We start from the raw sequence: 19,372 nt of genomic DNA, 5'->3' as shown, positions 1-19,372 counted from the left end.
GGAAAGATATCCAAAGAGCAGGGCCACGGGACAGAGCCCTGTCCTGAGGGCTGTGTGTCAGCTCCATGTGGATGCCCTGGAATTTAGGGAAGGAATCTTGCATAAAGGATTTTGTGAATCCTTACATGAAATCAGTTTCTGGAATAAACACAAAAGAAAGTCTGGTATTTTCACGCAGACCTCAGTGCAAAAAGTGCTCACCAGCTTTCCATGCCATAAGGGATGAAAATGTGCACAGGATTTATTTTATTTTAACACTATTTTTACAGACTCATGCCAAGGTTTGGCACTCCTACAACACCACCTGGCGCAGGGAGCAGAGAGGTAATGAGCATTCATTCTGTGATTGTGCTGCTTTTCTACTAAAGGCTTCAAGAACTGCAGAACTGTCCCTTTGTTTTAAGGGATGGTTGGAATTTCCCTAACGAGTGGCTGGGGGGAACCTGTTGATCCACACAGCCAAACAGACAGAGATGCTGCTGAGAGGTACATCCAGTTTCACCTGGGATGGTTTGCAAACCCCATTTACAGAGGGGACTACCCAGAGGTTATGAAGAATTATGTAGGTAAGTCCCAGGAGCTGTGACATGAATAGATCCACGCTTCCAGCACATTACAGGGGAATAACTCCTGGCCACAGCTACAAGTGAGGGCACAGGGGAGACAAAGCAAAGCAAAGGGCCCTGGGCTGGACATGGCTCCTAAAGCACTTTGGGGACACACCAGGACACTTGAAATCACTGTTTCTCCATGTATTGTACCCAGCTTAATTCTCCAAACCAAAAGGATGAAAGATGATTTCATCTCAAAACGCCAATTAAGCTCAGGTGTCCTCGACATTAACACTAAATTCAGGAAAACCATACTTGGCCCCAGCACAGGGTGCCCAGAGGAGCTGGGGCAGCCCCTGGAAGTGTCCCAGGCCAGGCTGGATGGGGCTGGGAGCACCCTGGCATAGTGGAAGATGCCCCTGCCCATGGTAGGGGGTGAGATGATGATTTTAAAAGTCTCTTCCAACCCAAACCATCCAGGATTTTATGATTCTGATTTATTGCTGGTGAGATACAGAAAACCAATTTCTGTGCTCCTCAGAAGTTGTCTCCTATAATTATTTTGCTAGGTAGGAAGAGTGCCCAGCAGGGCCTGGGGACATCAAGATTACCAACTTTCTCAGTGCAAGAGAAAACCTATATTAAAGGCACCTCGGATTTCCTGGGAATTGGTCATTTTACCACTCGTTATGTTCTGCAGAAGAGCTTTCCCTTCCTCCAAGTGTCCAGTTACCACACTGACCCTGACCTGGCTGAACTGGTGGACCCCAACTGGCCAGCTCCAGGCCCTAAGTGGCTCTACTCTGTGCCCTGGGGGTTCAGAAGGTTGCTCAACTTCATCAAGGTGAGCAGAGCAGATCTTGAATTACAAAGGAAGCAAACAAAATGCCAGGTTTAGATTTAGATTTTCAACAGTTACAGCTACTGGGCTTGTCCTAGTGGGAATTTTCTTTGTCAAAAAACCCTTAATTTCAGCTCAGCAAATACGGAATTCAGCCATTTTAAAATAAGCCCCATAGTTAACTTAAATTCCTACTACACATTCTTCTTACTTAGGTAAGTAAATGTAGAAAATTGTTTTTCATGCACTTTGCTAATTCACATATTCTGCTAAAATGAAATTATTTTATGTGAAGCCATTTAAACATTTCTGTTTGCAGACCCAGTATGGGAACCCCCTGATTTATGTGACAGAGAATGGAGTGTCTGAAACAATGCAGTGCTCTCAGCTGTGTGACGAGTGGAGGATCCAGTACCTGAAGGGATACATCAATGAGATACTCAAAGGTCACTTAAAAACAGCTTTATAGGATTTGACTTTTGGAGTATTTTCACCTTCTGCTTATTTTTTACTTTGTCCTTTTCCTCATAGAGAAATAACTATTCACAAGTCAAAATGGACAGCATACCACTCTGATTTTCACCCAAATGTCAACCTAAGCAAACATATCAATACTAATAACTACAATAACCTACTTGAGATTTAATACTGCAATATTTCAGTTTCCACTCTCAGAAAGGAGAAACTACCATGCCCATGGAGCTCTAGTACCTCTAAGCTAAAGACAACAATTTCAAAGAATCTGAATTAATTTGTACTTGATTTTTCTGTCCTGCTCCCCATCTCTTCCTGCTATAAACCAAAACATTTACAGAACCATATTTGAAGGACAAACCCCACCTTTACCAGTGATTTGTGTTCTGTTTCCAGCTCTAAACGATGGTGTAAATGTCAAAGGTTACACTGCCTGGTCACTGCTGGATAAATTTGAATGGAACAAAGGCTTCTCTGAAAGATTTGGGCTTTACCACATTGACTTCAAAAACAAGAACAAACCACGGTACCCAAAGGCATCTGTTGACTACTATAAAAACATTATCAGTGCAAATGGATTCCCAAATCCAAGAGAGGTGATGTCAGCTGCTAATTTTGATTTTTTTTCCTTTTTCTTTATGTGCAAATATCACATTGAATTTCAGGAAACAATTTGTATGATTATGGTACAGAAGTGACACTAAGTGACACTTTGATTCTGTAAAACAGGGATCTGTTTGATGCAGAGATATTCAGATACTGAAAGTGGAACAGACTTAATTACTGTTTCTAAAGCATTCTAACTGGACTTACTGATGAAGTCAAAAATTCTCCATCAGAAGTTATTTAGCAGTGCTGTCAGATTTCTAGGCAGAAAATTCCACATATGTCCTACCCTACTGGAAAATAACCTGGAATGCATTATGTGCCATTACAAATTTTATTAAACAATTAACTCAGAGAAATAACCCCAAAATAAAAACCATAAAGATACTTTCAGAAACTCACATGTTGGTAGAATGAAGTGGTTTGAAGTTAATTATAGGGATAAGGAGGGAGCTGGGGGAGTGAGGAGGATGCTCAGTCTCACAGAAGTGTCACCCTCCCAGGTGGACAGCTGGCACCAGAAGGCCATGGACACCTGCTCTGCCACACACCAACACCTTGTTGCAGGTAAGGATGCCTCTGGTTTTTCTACAAAAGCAGATTCTGTAAAGTTCAGATATTAAATTGATCTCTGAATGCTGCTAAAAGGTATTTTCTCCCCAAAAGCACTACAAGCCTGTAAAGAAAACTTTTTATTTATTGTCTCCAACTACAACCACTGTAGCTAAATGGATCAGCTGTGGATGTTACTGAAATACAGGAACTGGAAGAGCTACTTAAAATTGAGGTTGGAGATTCTCCTTAAAATAAAACTCCTGAATGCTTTTTCAACACAAACCAAACCCAGACAAATCAAGAAAACCACACAGCCAGAAAATCTCTAAATGTTTGACTTTTACATAAAGTGGAACTATAAAAAGAAAGGAAAGGGCTAAGGACTGGCCTAAGATTAAATCTGGGCTCTGATACTCCTGGAAACAAAGAAGCCCCAACACAACTGATCCAGAATACCTAAAAACCTCCTGGTGTAATTCAGGACCTTTCAGAATTCCTGGACTAGGGATTTTATTAAGATCAAATAACTACTATAGATTCTCACAAGAGGATGAGCTAAACTCCATGTGGTAGGAAACATCCCAGCAGTCAGCCTAAGTTAATCCTGCTCAGCCTCCACTTCCAAGCCATGTTCAGTGAATGAACTGGGTTTACTGAACTCTTCCAGGCTTCTCTGTGGAATAAATTTCTACAAACTAAAACCCATTTAATTTTTCAAACAGATACAGAACAATCATAAAAAGGCCAAAGCTTCCTAAGGATTTCTCTTTGACAATTTTCTTTCACCTTCAGGTGAGAGAAATAAATATCAGAGGACCAGTAAAATATTGTTAATGCACTGTAGCTAATTCACAGCAAGGACAATTTCTGCAGCCCTTTGAGCACTGACATGTCTCCAGGAATAAAAAGAGAGGGAAAACTATCATGGATTTGCTCCAGCTTTGGCAGACTTAGGAAATTCTGTTTGCTTGATTTGCTGTTTATGCCATTTTTATGTTCAAAAAAATCTTTATGTTAACTCTAAGTTAGGTATTACTGTATCCAGGGGATTAAATCTCTTACATATTCCTCATTTCTCAAATTTTAGATTCCCTGATTACTCACATGGAAATGGTGACAGAGATTGTTCTTCCTACAGTTTTCACACTCTGCATTCTCATCAGTATTGTCCTCCTCATATTCTACCTTCGAAACCACAGCTAAAATTGATGTTTGCACATATCTTCACTGGCCAAAATAACTAAGCTGCAACTCCTTTATTTGTGTAGTTTAAATTTACCACAGATGCTTCTTTTTATACCCCTGTAATGAAATATTATTTACCAATCCACCTAGAGCTTTTATCATTTTTCTATTCAATTCCTCTTTGTTTTTAACAAAATACAAAATACATTCTCTTTCCACTGATTCTAAGTAGTAGATTTTACAATCCCTATTGGAAAATATTACACATTATCAGAAAAATAGTTAAGAGTAAAGTGATTCAAATCTTGCCAGTACAAATTTCAAGTGATTAAATGCTGCTTGCAAATTCCAATTTCAGTCTGTTCATCAACAGCATTTTGATTACCATGTAATTGCTATTTGAAGAAAGATACATGATTTTAAAATATAAAAGAACTTAAATATTCCAAGAGCACTGCTTAAATATTAATTTATTAATGTCTAAAAGTTAGGATAATATACACCTTGCTATTTACGTGTGGAAAAGAGTTGTTTGAAGTAATGCAAGGTGACAACTTCCAAATCAGATTTAAACCACATCCCTGCAGTTTACTTACCTTATACACACACGAAAATGTGGATTTTAAGCAATGCAAGTACTTCCAAAATTAATATTCCACCTTAAATTCCCTTCTACTGCAGGTAGAAACAAGTACTATAAAAACTTAGTTCCCCAATTCAGCTGGCTGTACTTGAAATACAACTTCCTGTGCTTGAAACCAGAAGTTATAAAAATATATAATAATAATCTATAATTTATATTTTTAAAAAGCATTAATATTGGGGGGGTTCCTTATTCTTACTTACCCATAGTTTAGTTTTTAATACAAAATATTTCTGTCTCAGATTATTTAGTCAGCATGTACAAAATTATGGAATTGTTTAAATTAGACCACCAAAACATTACCTCACTGATTAATCAACATAACACATGCAACTGCCAACATATTTAAATGATTATGTCCAGCCAATTATACTGATTTTGTTTTTTAAAAAATTATGCAAAACATGGAAGACAACACTGTTAAAATAACTCACTTCACATTGAAGGAATAAAATAATTTGAAGAGGAGAGAGAAGTATTTTCAAGAATACTCCAAAATATAAATACAGGGACAAAGAAACCCAAACTGGCTGAAGATCCCAAGGCCCTGGATGAAGAGCTTTCCAAATCCTTCAGGATGATGAAGCATCACTTGATCCCAGGAGAACATAACAATATTGCTTGGTTTGTTGGTTAAGATAATTCACACTTTGAACAGGTCTGATTGCATTTTTAATGATCAAAAAATAAAATATGAAACCCCAAAGCGCACAACTTTGTTGAATGTCTGTAAATATATGAAAAATATCCACCATATTTACAAAATATTTATACTGTACAGTCATAATTGCACTGCATTTTTAACAAATGAGGTGCCTACAGGTGAATTGTGGCTGTGGAGGTCCCACTTAAGTGTAATAAAACAAGTCAGTGAAGATGAACTGTTTGAAGCCCAGAGCTTCTAAAGGTTCTGTTGGGACAGAAAATACTGAATTTTCCCCCTTTCTGTACCTTTCCAGTCCTGCTTGCTCAGTAACATCAACTTAAGTGAACTGCACCTGACTGCACTGAGTCATGGTAATAAAATACAGCCTTTCTTCACTGCTTCCATTTACTGTGGAGTCAGACAAGAAACCTGCAAGGACAAAGGGAAAAGTTGGGATTAGCCACTCTTGTGAGAAGGTAGAGATTAGTCCATGGAGCAGCTTCCAGAACTGTTTTCAAAGTGCAGTTTTACTGAAGCACTTCATGACAAAAATCAATAATGACAGGGAAGATTTACCAAGGTCTCACAACAAACCCCATCCCAAAAAAGGCAAATCATTTCTGTACCAGTCTCTCTGCTTAATTCTTCCCCATTCTGATGCTTTTCCACTTGTTCTGCATTTGCCTGCAGCAAGGCAGATCCTCTCCCCTTTGCACCTTCTCTGACTTGAGACCAGCATTAACAACAGGGAAATTTCTCTTCAAAACTCTTCTCAGATTCATTGGCAAACATTTTAGAAATAAGTTGCAAGATTTTTTGGGTATCGATCATCTCATATTTGTAGCTATTTTGTCATTTTAACTCTAAAAACAACTCAGTCAAGGTGAGAAGGCAAAAAGTCACCACTTTCTGAATATCCTTAATTCTGTAAATAACACCTCACTCTTTTAGCAGAAGGCAAAATAGCATTTTGCCTTTGCTGAAAATAAAGCTCAGACCCACTAAATTCAGGATAAAAACTGAATTTCTTTGAAGTTTGTGCCTTGATTATTTCATTTCACCACCAGCATTCCCCACCTGAATTGTTTGATGTCCCATGTTCAACAGGAGCAGTGGTGCTGACTTGCCACGTTGTTTTAACCTCCTTCTGTCCATGCCCACTGCTTATCTCCACCCTCCAGACTTCAGGGTTATCACTGAGAGAATAATCAAAAAACATCAAAACTGAGTCAGGTATTCAGTCACATCTGAATTTCATGCTGCAAATGCTGAAGTTTTTCTTACTTTTGATAGAATTTCTTCACAAGAGCTGGTCTGATGGGCAGCTGAAACACATGCTTCTCATTCAGAGGGTTTTCCTTGTAATACTTCATGCAAATCCTACAAGAGATATCAGGTTACTTTCTTTAAAGAAATGCTTGTACAACAGAGCAAAAACCTTGTGCAAAATTAACTATACTCCCATATTTTATTATTTCCTTTCGTTTTCACTTTTAGTCCCAAAGCAAAATTTGGCACGAAGATCCAATTGCTCCTTCTGCAGTCTCACTATCACCAACATCTTGGCGTTTCTTTAAAACTGCCAAACAAACTCTATTTGTGACTATCATTTAAAGAGCAAAAGTAGAAATGAAATAATTACTGTGTCAAAGGGAAGAGGTTCTCATGTCTGAACTGCAGTAAGCCTGTACAGCTGACCATTATTTCCAGCATATGGTGAAGCTTTTGAACACGGTGGACTTGTTCCTGGAGCCCCACTGATGTGGAAATGAAGTAATCCTGGAAGAGCAAAGAACTTCTGTTCTTACCTGAGCACTCCATTGCTACAGACACACCACACACCCTCAGCAAATAAAATCATCTTCCTGCTTCTTTGGAGAAGCCAAGATTTTTAGAGTGGCCCAGCAGACTCAGAACAAAGTCTCATCAAAGTGTGACAAATGTTCACTGCCTTGACAGAGACCCAGATCAGATATCAAGGGAATTATCTGGGAATAAGGAAACAAAACAATGACATTTCTGCATTTCTGACATCTCCAGCCTCATGATCTGCAGTTCAGTTTCTCAGCTTATATGATTTGCATCCCACTATCAGCTAAGCATGCTCTGCTTTATAAAATAAAAATAAAGCATCTCACCAAGTAGGTTACTGTTGCAAGTTCTTGGCCTGTAAAAGGAACAGCAGGAAAAAAAAATTAAAACTTAATACATGGTCTCAGAATATAAACAACATTCAGATGATCAAACAGGAAATCTGCTAAAGGACAAAGTCAGCAGGAGTGTGACGTTATTTACTGACATGATCATTCATTCCAAAGAAGAAAACCCCTCTAAAGTGGCATGGTCAAGGCATGATTTCATTTATCACCAAGGCTGCACAATGAAGAGACCCACTGTATACTTGGAGACAGCCACTCTCCTCAGGACATACAAGTTTACAAAAGTAGTGAAAATAAAAAAGCAAATAAACAAAGAATGAGAGCAGGATGACAGATGCCAAAAAGAAATGAAGGGATAATAACAATGGTAAAACACAAAACTATACTTCTTTTGAAACAAATTAGTTTTTAAAATTTTGAAATTTAAAAGCTGAAAAGTTCCATTACTAAGGAAGCTGAAAACTGCACTTCAGCAGATGGGAAGGAAGAGATAGAGGTTACCCAAAAAGTTCATTATTTCCTGCATGGAACACCTTTTCTCCTGAATTCCTAATGCTGTTACCCAGTGTCAGGCTCACCTATGAAAAAACTGACATAATCCTTCTTCATCTTCTCCAAGCCAATCTCCAGGAGCATCTGAATGGGAGTGATGTCACTGAGGGAAACATCCTCCATCTTTCCATGGTAGGACTGTTGGATCAACTGACTTAAGAAACTGCTACTCCCCTGATGAATCTAAAAAGAAACAAATCTTTTTGATGTAACTTTTGTGATCTTTTTGTGATGTAACTGTGCATGAAACACCATCAACAGTGTTCAGAAGTTCAACACCAAAGAAACACAATTTAAAAATAACACAAATGAGGGGCAGTGAAGGGACAAGAACTGTATTTTACTCTAAACTCTTCCAAACTTTAACTTCTATTGTGAAACACAAATACATACCCATGGCTGTATCTCACCACATTCCAGGGATTTTATGACCAGTGTGAAACAGTCTATTAACTCCTGATAGGAACTGACACCTGGAAAGAAAACCACAATATTTTAATTATCAGTCCAGGCTCTTTTTCTGGCTGTTAAGTCAATAACAACAGGCCAACACACCCTTGCATGAACAAAACCCCTCAGTTAAGGAATGAGAGCTGAAATTACAGACTGCACAGCTTTTTGGCACCTTTGTCATATGATGACTTTAAAAAAGATTATTCTAAAAACACAATGATTAACAGAGACCAGTGAATTCTATATACACTGAAAATTGTCCTTCAGATCTAGAGAAAAAGGAATTATAAAGTTTTCAGTTTTAGAGCAGATGGGTTTTAGCTTTAGAGACTATCAATGGTTTAATACCTTTTGCAGTCAAACAAAATGAAATTATCTCCGGTTAGATGCTGGTCAGCCATTGGAAGGCTGTAAGAAAATAGATCATCCTACATCCCTAAAACGGGCTCTTTTAGGAAGAGAGCAATTGGTATTGCTGGTACCAATTTTCTGAAGAGCTGATGAGTCCTTAAAACTCAGCAATGGTCAGGAATTTCCCTGAAAAAGCCATACTGTCTAGCAGACAGAGAAGAAAATGAAAGGAAAACAGGCACAATACACCTACTTTTCATTTTGCACCATAATTGCTCAGTGAAATCCAGGTCTCCTCGCTCACCAAAGATTGATTTTATGCAACTGTCCACAGCAGCTGTGTCACATTTGATTTCCTGGAAGAATTTATGGGTATTCAATGAAAAATGGTGTCTTAAAGTCAAAAACTTTCCACATCTGAATTTCTCCAGAGACCAAAAGTGGCTGCATCACTGATTTCCTCCCTTTTCCAGGGAAACTAACACAGTAATTTGGCAGTATACTTTTATCTAACAGCAAGTCTGATTCTTTGCAGAATTATCACACTGGACAACTGCTAGCCTTGGACCAGGAAACAAAAGCCACTGTCAGAGAGACTTCAGATCTCAGCCAGGTATTGTCTGTGTACCCAGCAGTGCCTGGAGGCCAAAATCCAGACACACCAATTCTCAGAGCAGAAAAGTACTTCCCTGTAATCCTCAAACAGAATAGCTCTGTTGACACAGAAATCAATATATTCTTGGATTATCAACAAAATGCTGCTTCTCTCTTAACAGAAAATAGACCTAAACCTTTCCTTGTAAGCTGAGAGGGAAAAAAAATCTTAATATAACCAAACACATTTTTTATCATTTGAATTTGCCCATTGCTTCAATGGCAATACCATAATACAAATACCATAAACCTCTAGATAAGTAAGACACATATTCAACTGATACTATTAAATTGGCACCAAATAACAAAATTAGGCAAGAAAAGCAAATTAGTAATAGAATGCAATGACAGAAAGGTCAGAATTCCTGGAAGAAATCAGACCTTTTCCCATTATTTTTACGCAGCAGAAAGCAAGAGATCCATATTCCTTTACATCACTATTTGCACATATAAACAATATTTAAGATTTAGTCAAAATCTAAAATAACTGCAGTTAAAAGTGAAAGCAAAATGACAAAGCAGCTATTAGGAAATTGCACACACCTCTGTTTCATTCTTGTCTTCAAATATATAATCTCCATCCAGCTTCTTTTTTAAATCTAGTAAAGTTAAAAAAATAAGTTCCACCACTATGAAAAGTGTCATCAAACTAAACATTAATCCCCAGGCACATCATAACTAACAAATACAATGAAGAATAGAATTGAGTCATTTTAAAATGGTTTTATTGGGTAAGGATATAGTCTGAAAAGACTTTTAAGAAATATTTTTTATTATTATTACTTTGATCTATGATATTAGGACAAAGAAAAATGACAAATATGTATTAACCTATTCAACTACTCTGTGCAGTGGTTACAGCACAGAAATGAACATTCCCAGTTCTAAGGCTTTAAAAGTTGTATGTGGAATTCCCTTTAATCCCTGTGAAGTGCCACACCCCTCCCTCCCCATGGAACAAGCAGCAATTACCAGTCAGGAATTCCTGGACCAGTTTAGGAGCTGATTCAGACTCTGATGGCTCAGGCCACTCGGTCACATCCGTCTTCAGACCTTCAGCCAAAGCCTAAAAGCAGCAGGAAAACCCCAACAGAAATCAGTTCTTCCTGGGAGTCCTGCATGTGTCATCTTTCACAGACAACTTCACCAAGAACCACGAATCTCTGCACAGCTAACCAGGGGTTACAAATGTTCAGAATTTCCTGGATGCCTTATCCTCTTTATAGTCAAGATTTCTAAAACTGAGCTCAAAGTTTCAGCTAAAATAAACGCTTGAAGTTATCTCTGAAAGGTCCGATGAAATTTTCAATAAAGTAAATTATTGGCACATAAAATTCCCCTTCCATGCAAGTGTGAAATTGGAATTTGTCCCCTGCACTCACCAAGAGGAACTGCAGCTCTCGGTACAGCTGGAACACAGGACTTCTGGGGTCCCCCGACTCCAGGGCAATATTCTGAAAGTGCCACAAGTTTATCTCAGTTTCAAACTTTAGAAATCAAATGTCTTAAAATTTTCATCAGTGAGAAGCATGTCAGCACACTTATAATTCAGCTTATGAACAGGTTACACTGCTTTTATCTTCTATCCTTTGTACTACTCATGATGTGAGTAGTGCCAAGAGCTTGGGTTTATTTGCCTTTTCCATCCTGACTTACCAGGGTGGCAGCAGAGATCACTGGGGGAGTCTCCAGAATCTTTTCCACACCATTCCAGGTGATATCCACATAGATGTTGCTTCCAGATTCTGCAATGGTGTCCTCTATTGCAGCAGCTGCAATCAGCTCATACCGAGCAAATCCTTTTGTTGTCACCTAAAAAGAACAGATTTCAAAAATAAGAATAACAAAACTAGCACAGACAAAATAATTTTAAAAGCATTTCACAAATATGCAAAAAAGGGTAATACCAGACAAATGCATTATAAACATGACCTGAAATCAGACTGTTACACTATGGAATTATACTAAGGTGGTTTCCATAGAGAATTTCAAAAGCTTCCCCAAACCAGCATCACAAATCCCAAAACAGAGTTTTTAAACTTCAATTGAAGCCATGACAGAGCATAAAAACTTACAACAGATGAATGATGTCTTATTTTATGTTCCATTTTGAGCTCTTCCAGGTTTGGAAAACGGGTTTTATCAGCTGTAGGACCTAGGAAAGGAAAAAAGTGAGAATCAAAAAACCCTTTTGACACAATTTAAATTTGGCCCTTCAAATTCATTCCCAAATACTCCATTTGGTGAGGCATGACTCGTGCTGTCCTTTAGAAAGCAGGAATCTCCCTGCATTTCTCTATTGGTGATATAAGAGCTGATATGAACATGTATAAATGTTTAGAACAGGTCAGAGGTTGTGTAAGATCCTGAATGGCAGCAGTTTAACAGTTTAAAAATGAGTTGAGGTAGGCCTGTACAGCTACAGGTACATTGAGGAGATTTAAAAGCCATTCCAGCCCATGGCATTGGATAAAAAGATCTTTTCTCTTATTTTAATCCCTTCTTGCTCATTAAAACCAGGAATACAGAGCATTTCAAAGCCAGTATCACACACAGAACAAAGACAGCATTCTGACATCAGCATTCCCACATTTTTTAGCCTTCCTCATTTAATTTTCTGAGCACCATGACCACCTTACCATCACATGAAACCATGTAAATATTGAGCCCTGTGACTTTGTTTCCAGCCTTGAGAGGCTCAGCTCCCATCCAGCAGGTGTGCTGAGGATCAGAGCCATCAGACCTGGCCCACAGGGGAGGAAGCACAGCCAGGTCACTCATCCCCAGGGAGGTCACGTTTGGGTTTTGCACCATTGTGTACAAGGAAATCAACTGCCTAGAAACAGGAACAGGGAGAAAGTAAGATGCCAGCAAATAACACAGTATATTAATGTAAACTGAAAATTCTAAAATGATAATTGAAAATTACATTCTAAGCTAGTTAAAAGAATAGTTAGGCAAACCACATTTTGACACCATGCATTGGTATTTTAATAACACCAAAGATGCAAATCAGATTTTTAGGCCTTTTTTTTTAACAGGAGCTTTACCAAAAAAACAAGCTTTTTTTGCTCATCTACACCCAGTGAATCCCATTCCCCCAAAAGCCCAGATCACAAGTGCTTTTCCAATACCTGGATTTTAGCTACTTTTTAAAACACTTTTAGCCATTAAAAGTAGGAAGGCCCTTTTGGAGGCTGGAAAACAATCACAACTCCTCATAAACTAATGAGTAATTTTATTTAGGGCATTGAAAATACAAGTTTGGATTATTAGAAAAAGACACAGAATTACAAAAGAAAACTCCCTCAAAAGCTTTCACACTTACTTTGCTCTTCCAACAGAAAGAGCCAGGGCTCCAGGAGTCTCCTTTGGCAAAACCTCAGAGGTGTAAACAGCATCATCTGCTCTTGATTCCTCCATGGAGTCGCTTTCTTCACTGTGTGTCTTGAAGAGAAATGTGCATGTAAGGTGTGTGAAAAACATCTGATGGGAATTCAAAAGTCTGGATTGCATTTAACATCTACCAAGCACACTTACAGCTTTCTGCAAAATATACATTGTGCTGCTTCCATTCCAAAACTTTTCAACAGGATTTTTGCAACTGCCACCAACCAATGAGATCTCTACATCAGTCTGAAAAAAAAAAAAAAATCAAAACTTTGTAATATACTGTATAGAGACACGGCATTTCAGCGGTTTTTTTAAGAGGATGAAGTGACAGGACAAGGTGGAACAGCTTCATACTGACAGTGTAGCTGTGGATTGGAAATTATAAAGAAATCCTTCCTGTGAGGTTGGGGAGGCCCTGGTACAGATGGAAGGTGTCCCTGCCATGGCCGTGGAGGAAACGGGATGATCTTCAAGTTCCCTTCCAACCCAAACCAGTCTATGATTTTACCTCATAGATATAGGGATGTTCAGGGATACTGTCCTTTCCTTCTTCACGCATCCTGAAAGAAAAGAAAACGTTGAGATACACGACCTTTCCCCTCAATATTCCTCGTTAAACACCAGCATTACCCACATACAATAAACACTCCAAGGCTACAACCGGAGCCTCAGCAGCCTCCCCACAAGCGGGGCCAGATCTCCCTCAGCAGAGCAGCGGAGACGCCCAGGCAGTGACCCCGATCCACACCAGTTCAAGAGCCCGGACAGCGCTGGGAACAGTCCCGATCCCCACCGCAGCAGGAGCCCGCTCAGGCCGCCAACCGCCCGGCGCCGCCGCTCCGCCGCCATCGCCGCCCGCCACAGTCGAACCTCCCGCCCGCCGGCGCTACGCGGTGTCTGTGAGGGGAGGGTGACGCGTCACGCTAGATCCCTCCGCCGGAACAGAGTCCCCTGCTTTGGCTGGGAACTGAGCGGGACAAAGGCGCCCGAAGAGCTCGGGATGGGCGCGACGGGGCCGAAGAGACTTGGATAGAGACTGGGACCGGGGCTGGAGCTCGGTCCGGAACTTGGACTGGGTGTCAGGGGTTGACCGGCCGGCGCCGGCCGCCATTTTGGGCCCGTCAGTGCTCGGCGGCCGCGTGGAGCCCGTGAGCGACAGAGCGGGGCCGGGCCGGGCCGGGCCGGGGAGGCCGCGGGAGGGAGCTCGGCATGGTCGGCCTAAAGTTCTCCTTTTCGTGGGCACGGGAAGGGATGGGATGGGTCCCCATCGCCATCTAGCAGCGCTTTGTAGTTTCCTGATGTATTTATCTAAAGCGAAACAGGCCCCACGGGAGTTTGCGCCCATGTAGAGTGGGAAGAACGGCTTGTATATATTTCTTTTATTAACCTATTTTTCTTGCAAAACAGGTTTTAAGAGACCTTGGTCTAGAATCAGGTTGCAAATGAACAGTTTTTCGTGCCAATACAGCTCAGATTGTGCTCCGATGCCTTCATCCTGGTCAAGTTTGTTGCTTGTGTTGGGGTCTCTGGGTTAACACCAGGGCCCAGAGCCTTGCTTGGGACCAGTGTCACATGCATCTCACATGCAGAGATGGTGCTATTGGCTGCTCAGTTTGGAGTGGGAAGGGAAGGAGAAGCAAAATGCTTTGCCTGTACAGTTACCACCAGATTAATTAACTACTGATACAATACAATGCTAAAACATTGTCTTTAAAAGCGTGCTGCTCATCCTCTGGCTATTTTTGGGCATCCTTTCAGCCTTTTCACAGGCAGCTGGTGCTGAGAGCAGCTTCTTTTTTCAGGACGCAAATTTTAAAGCACCAGAGGTTGTTCAGTGTCCTCTGACACTGTTTGATGAGCTGGTTACAGTATTTCTTAAAACTAATTACAAATGTTTGGTTAATACAGGTGGGTTTTTTTAGTAGTAGCTGGGAAGTAGTTTTGAAGGGGTTTATTACAGAGCCCAGAGGCTGAATTGTACAAATTCCTTGGGAATGCAGGTGTAGTTGTCTGCAGGTGAGCTTTGGAGCACAATATTGCTGTGATGACGTAATTTGCGTCTTATCCAGTGCCCAGCGACAGTTGCCTGCTGTCATTGTGCTGGCACTGCTGAGCTGACGACTCCTCGGTTCTGAGCAATATCTGAGGGCTTCCAACGCCAGGAATGCACTTCACTTTGTACTTAAAGGGTTTGTGCTTCCCCAGGCTTGCGCTCGGCCGCTGATCTCCGTGTACTCCGAGAAGGGGGAGGCGTCGGGCAAGAACGTGACGCTGCCCGCCGTGTTCAGGGCGCCCATCCGGCCCGACGTGGTCAACTTTGTGCACACCAACCTGCGCAAGAACAACCGGCAGCCCTACGCCGTCAGCGAGCTCGCAGGTACAGCTCAGGCTGCTGCCTCGCCGTTTGGCTTTTATGTTCAGGTTCTGGAGTACTGTAGGGTGTGCACTGCTTTAGTCTGAGCTTCGTCATAGGGGATGGGGAGCTCTCTTCACAGGGTAGGGACACAAAACAATTCCTGCTCTAGCTGGGCACCAAGGACGAATGATCCAAATCTCAGGCCCAAGAGCACAAACACCATGGGCTGGAGAGAGAAAAACAAGAAGGATGGGACTTCATAAGCTAAAGCTGCAATTGGACAATTAGCTCCAATATGCCAAAAGACCAAAACTTATAAAATGTGAGACCCCATGTCCAGACATCCATTTTTGTGACCATTTTGGTTCATCTTGGGTGTAGCCCTGGCTGGGCTCTTGTGCTGCCCAAGGTATATCCATTGAAGCCTCCTAAAAAATAAGCCTCCCTACTTTGCTCTTTAACTCTATCTAGCCTCTGCTCTAGGTCAGCCTTCACAAGGCATCAGGGCTGCACTGCATGGCATGAGGGCTCACATGGAAATAAAGCTGGGGTTGGGATAAGAGGAGTGCTTATCCGTGGGGTTCTGTATAAAAGGCAAGGCCAGTTGTTAACACTGTGGTTTTAAATGGTTTAAAATACAGTTTTATTATTTTGAGGAGCATCAAGGTGGTATTTTGGGGTACTCTGTGGTCTTGCTTGAAGTGCATGTTGCAGTCCTCAGATGAAATAATCGTTCTTTGCAGGAAAAACATAAAATGGCTGAAAACGTTCCAGGTGAAATCCCTGCACTACATTGACTTTGTGAGACTTGCTTGAGGCATTCTTCAAGGAAAAGCTGCAAATAGACATTTGTTAGACTTGCTTCTGTTGTTTGTGCAGATAACTTCTGCTTCCCAAGACGTCTGTGCTAGGAACATGCCTTTTTAACCTTATTTCTAAGTTTCACACAAACATCCTAACTTGCTATGTATAGCAGTGCCAAGTCAGACCTCCAGACTGAGGATCAAGCTTAAAATAAGTGTCTTAAAGATCTTGGGTCAGAATCAGGTACATTAACAGACTAGGATTAAGTTTTCCTGATTGAGATTTTGTTATGCTGACATGATGAGATTCCACTTCATTGGTCCGTGTTTCTGAAACACATGATTGGGTGGAAGTTCTGATCAGTGCCCTGAGTTCAGCATCCCTCTGGCTGTGGGAGCATGGCAGTGATGTCACCTGAATGACCCTCATGATGTCTCTCTCTGTTGCAGGTCACCAGACCAGTGCTGAATCATGGGGTACTGGCAGAGCTGTTGCTCGAATCCCGCGTGTCCGGGGTGGTGGCACTCACCGCTCTGGCCAGGGTGCCTTTGGCAACGTATCCTTCCAGGGCTGTGCTGGCTTTGGGGGCACTGAACTCAACCAGCAGAAAGGTTTTTAATTATCTAAATGTGAGATGGAATCTTTTTCTTGAAGTAATGGCTGCAGCTCAGACTTCATCTGATGTGATTCCTGCTCTCGAACCACATGACCCATTCTGTCTTGCCATGATGTCGTAATTTGCGCCTTACCCTGTGCCCAGGGACAGTTGCCTGCTGTCAGAATCCTGGCACGGGTGGTTGACGACCCATTAATGCTGAGCAAGCAATCAGAAGTCACTTTGGGATAAGAAATCTCCAAGAAGTTGTCCTTAACTGCAGCTCCCAGATGTGTCGTGGCGGCCGCATGTTCGCCCCGACCAAGACCTGGCGGCGCTGGCACCGCAGAGTGAACATCATGCAGAAGCGTTACGCCATCTGCTCTGCTCTGGCTGCCTCTGCCCTGCCAGCTCTGGTCATGTCTAAAGGTGAGAATTCTGCCTCTGCAATTGTTTGTCTGAGCCACTGTTGGGTACTTGTGGTGGCTTAGATGGAGTCTTGCAGTGCAGTTTGATTTCTGTTCATGGAGGCAAAGATCTACCCAACACTCAGGTACACAAAGTCCTGTGTGAGACCTGTAAGACACCACTGGAACGTCACTGCTCTGGTTACTGTGCCTGGCTTCATTTCATGAATTTCTATCATGAATTTAATTTATCATACATCATTTATGAATATACAAAGCAATAATGTGGAATGGGTCCAGCCAAGGTTAGTGAGCAGCACTGAATGTCTTCTGCAATCCTGTCTAGGCCACCGCATCGAGGAGATTCCAGAACTTCCTCTGGTTGTTGAGGACAAGGTTGAGGGCTACAAGAAGACCAAGGAAGCTGTTCTCCTCCTGAAGAAGCTTAAAGCTTGGAATGACATCAAAAAGGTGAGCTGGGAAGGTGTGATCTGAAGGGCAGAACCCAGGTGATTCAGCTGTGCAGTTATTAGATTAGGAATTCCAAGTAGTTCTGTATTTTGACTCGAGAATGATGAACATCTCACCGGTCCGTGTTGCAGATCTGCAGTGACGATGGTGAAGTTCTGACCACGCAGTGTGTTGGGTCTGGCCGCTGGCCTGTGGGCTCTTGGGATGTTCAGTTTCTGCTTTTCCCAGGTTTACGCCTCCCAGCGCATGCGGGCCGGGAAGGGCAAGATGAGGAATCGCCGCCGCATCCAGCGCAGGGGACCCTGCATCATCTACAACGAGGACAACGGCATCATCAGGGCTTTCCGGAACATCCCCGGTAATTAACCTGGGACACACTCGCTCCTCTGTCGGGACACTGCCTGGAATGATGAGATTCCACTTCATGGTCCGTGTTTCTGAAACACATGATTGGGTGGAAGTGCTGACTGGCTGCAGTGGTTGATCTTTGTAAGAACCTGCTGGGGTGATGTTTAGGGGTTTTGTGACAAATATTGCAGCTGTTCCAGCCCTCAGCTGTGTTTGGGGCAGTTAAAAATGAGGCTGGTTAGTTTGCCACTGAAAAAAGGCTTATTGTTGTTAATTTAAAATTCAGTAGATGTTCATACAGAGATGTGTGTAGCTCTGTAGTGTCGAAGCCAAAAACCCCAGTCTCTTTCTGCATCTTGTCTACTGCTTAGCCTCACATTCCTCGATTTTAATCACTGAAACTGAAGGTGTTACTTTGCCTGCTTTCCTGCAGGAATCACTCTGCTGAACGTGAACAAGCTGAACCTGCTGCGCCTTGCTCCTGGAGGCCACGTGGGGCGTTTCTGCATCTGGACCGAGAGCGCGTTCCGCAAGCTGGACGATCTGTACGGCACCTGGCGCAAGGCAGCCACGCTCAAGAGCGACTACAAGTGAGGCAGCCAGGGGGGCAGGAAAGTTTCCCCTTTCCCAGGGAAAGGGATACTGGGACTTGCTCCTGAATGCCTGGTTGTGGTGAATTAGCCACGGTTTTATCACCCACTCACTCTCTGAACATTGGTTTCGCAGCCTGCCGATGCACAAGATGACCAATACGGATATTGGAAGAATCATGAGAAGCCAGGAAATCCAGAAGGCCCTGCGTGCTCCAAAGTGAGTGATTCGATTTAATGAACAAAGGCTGTGCAGGGGGGTTTGAAATTGGTTTCAGGCTGGGATTTCCTAATTTCTGGGTATGAACACAAGGAACAGCAGTTGTCCAGATTTCAGGGAGGATTTAGCAGAAGTGGCATTGCAAGATGGGCTAATGATACAACATGGCTGTGCTTTTCAGGAAGAAGATTCAGCGCAGGGTCCTGAAGAAGAACCCGCTGAAGAACCTGAGAATCATGATCAAGCTGAACCCATACGCCAAAACCATGCGGCGCAACACCATCCTGCGGCACGCGCAGAACGTGAGTGGGGCTGCTGGGGCTGGGGCTGGGGTTCAGGTGGTGCCCTGACTGATCATCTTTCTGTCTGTTCTAGCACAAACTCAAGGAAGAGAAGAAAGCCAAGGCCCAGGCCAAGCTGGCAGCTGCCAAGGCCCCCGCTGCACCCAAGGCAGAGCCCCCTGCCAAGAAGGCCAAGACAGCCAAGGCTGCCAAGCCCGCAGCGAAGGCTGACGCCAA

The 19,372-nt window shown here is 42.2% G+C and overlaps 3 protein-coding genes and 4 non-coding genes across 7 annotated transcripts in view; 6 read left to right on the top strand and 1 right to left on the bottom strand.

Moving 5' to 3' along the window:
• LCTL (lactase like) overlaps positions 1-4,230 on the top strand; it is a 9,099-nt gene extending 4,869 nt beyond the window's left edge. The window contains exons 7-13 of the mRNA XM_005424283.1: positions 270-324; positions 405-566; positions 1,121-1,395; positions 1,712-1,838; positions 2,263-2,462; positions 2,976-3,039; positions 4,115-4,230. Of these exons, the coding sequence (XP_005424340.1) occupies positions 270-324; positions 405-566; positions 1,121-1,395; positions 1,712-1,838; positions 2,263-2,462; positions 2,976-3,039; positions 4,115-4,230 (999 nt within the window). The remainder of the gene's footprint in view (positions 1-269; positions 325-404; positions 567-1,120; positions 1,396-1,711; positions 1,839-2,262; positions 2,463-2,975; positions 3,040-4,114) is intronic.
• A 1,282-nt stretch (positions 4,231-5,512) lies between these two features.
• ZWILCH (zwilch kinetochore protein) lies at positions 5,513-13,933 on the bottom strand. The gene is made up of 18 exons (XM_005424245.3): positions 13,857-13,933; positions 13,572-13,623; positions 13,211-13,306; positions 12,999-13,117; positions 12,310-12,506; positions 11,746-11,825; positions 11,327-11,482; positions 11,053-11,124; positions 10,643-10,736; positions 10,214-10,269; positions 9,270-9,372; positions 8,606-8,685; positions 8,239-8,395; positions 7,640-7,668; positions 7,144-7,280; positions 6,786-6,881; positions 6,579-6,697; positions 5,513-5,930 (listed from the first exon to the last, which is right to left on the bottom strand). Exons 1-18 carry the CDS (start codon positions 13,910-13,912, stop codon positions 5,839-5,841), a joined length of 1,791 nt encoding a protein of 596 aa, XP_005424302.2. The 5' UTR covers positions 13,913-13,933; the 3' UTR covers positions 5,513-5,838.
• A 1,167-nt stretch (positions 13,934-15,100) lies between these two features.
• LOC115948254 lies at positions 15,101-15,201 on the top strand. The gene has a single exon (XR_004082093.1). It is a non-coding gene; the product is annotated as a small nucleolar RNA SNORD16 (small nucleolar RNA).
• Positions 15,194-19,372, top strand: part of RPL4 (ribosomal protein L4) — a gene marked incomplete at its 5' end in the record, with an annotated part of 5,205 nt that continues 1,026 nt past the window's right edge. The window contains 9 exons of the mRNA XM_031059659.1: positions 15,194-15,440; positions 16,673-16,779; positions 17,109-17,247; positions 17,572-17,696; positions 17,925-18,054; positions 18,478-18,634; positions 18,771-18,854; positions 19,036-19,156; positions 19,230-19,367. Coding sequence (XP_030915519.1) covers positions 15,194-15,440; positions 16,673-16,779; positions 17,109-17,247; positions 17,572-17,696; positions 17,925-18,054; positions 18,478-18,634; positions 18,771-18,854; positions 19,036-19,156; positions 19,230-19,367 — 1,248 coding nt within the window. The remainder of the gene's footprint in view (positions 15,441-16,672; positions 16,780-17,108; positions 17,248-17,571; positions 17,697-17,924; positions 18,055-18,477; positions 18,635-18,770; positions 18,855-19,035; positions 19,157-19,229; positions 19,368-19,372) is intronic.
• On the top strand, positions 16,516-16,586 carry LOC115948251. The gene has a single exon (XR_004082090.1). It is a non-coding gene; the product is annotated as a small nucleolar RNA SNORD18 (small nucleolar RNA).
• LOC115948253 lies at positions 16,945-17,044 on the top strand. Its single transcript, XR_004082092.1, has one exon. It is a non-coding gene; the product is annotated as a small nucleolar RNA SNORD16 (small nucleolar RNA).
• LOC115948252 lies at positions 18,098-18,167 on the top strand. The gene has a single exon (XR_004082091.1). It is a non-coding gene; the product is annotated as a small nucleolar RNA SNORD18 (small nucleolar RNA).

This window comes from Geospiza fortis, unplaced genomic scaffold (assembly GCF_000277835.1).
Source record: "Geospiza fortis unplaced genomic scaffold, GeoFor_1.0 scaffold2, whole genome shotgun sequence".
NCBI classification, from domain to species: Eukaryota; Metazoa; Chordata; class Aves; order Passeriformes; family Thraupidae; genus Geospiza; species Geospiza fortis.
This window is presented reverse-complemented; position numbering and strand designations above follow the sequence as displayed.

Coding starts and splice junctions, on each gene's coding strand:
- ZWILCH (XM_005424245.3), bottom strand. CDS start 13,912: ATGGCGGCGGAGCGGCGGCGCCGGGCGGTTGGCGGCCTGAGCGGGCTC. Junction 12,507..12,998: donor CTTTCTGTTGGAAGAGCAAA/GTAAGTGTGAAA, acceptor TCCTGTTTCTAG/GCAGTTGATTTCCTTGTACA. Junction 6,882..7,143: donor AACCTCTTCCCTTTGACACA/GTAATTATTTCA, acceptor TATCTCTTGTAG/GATTTGCATGAAGTATTACA.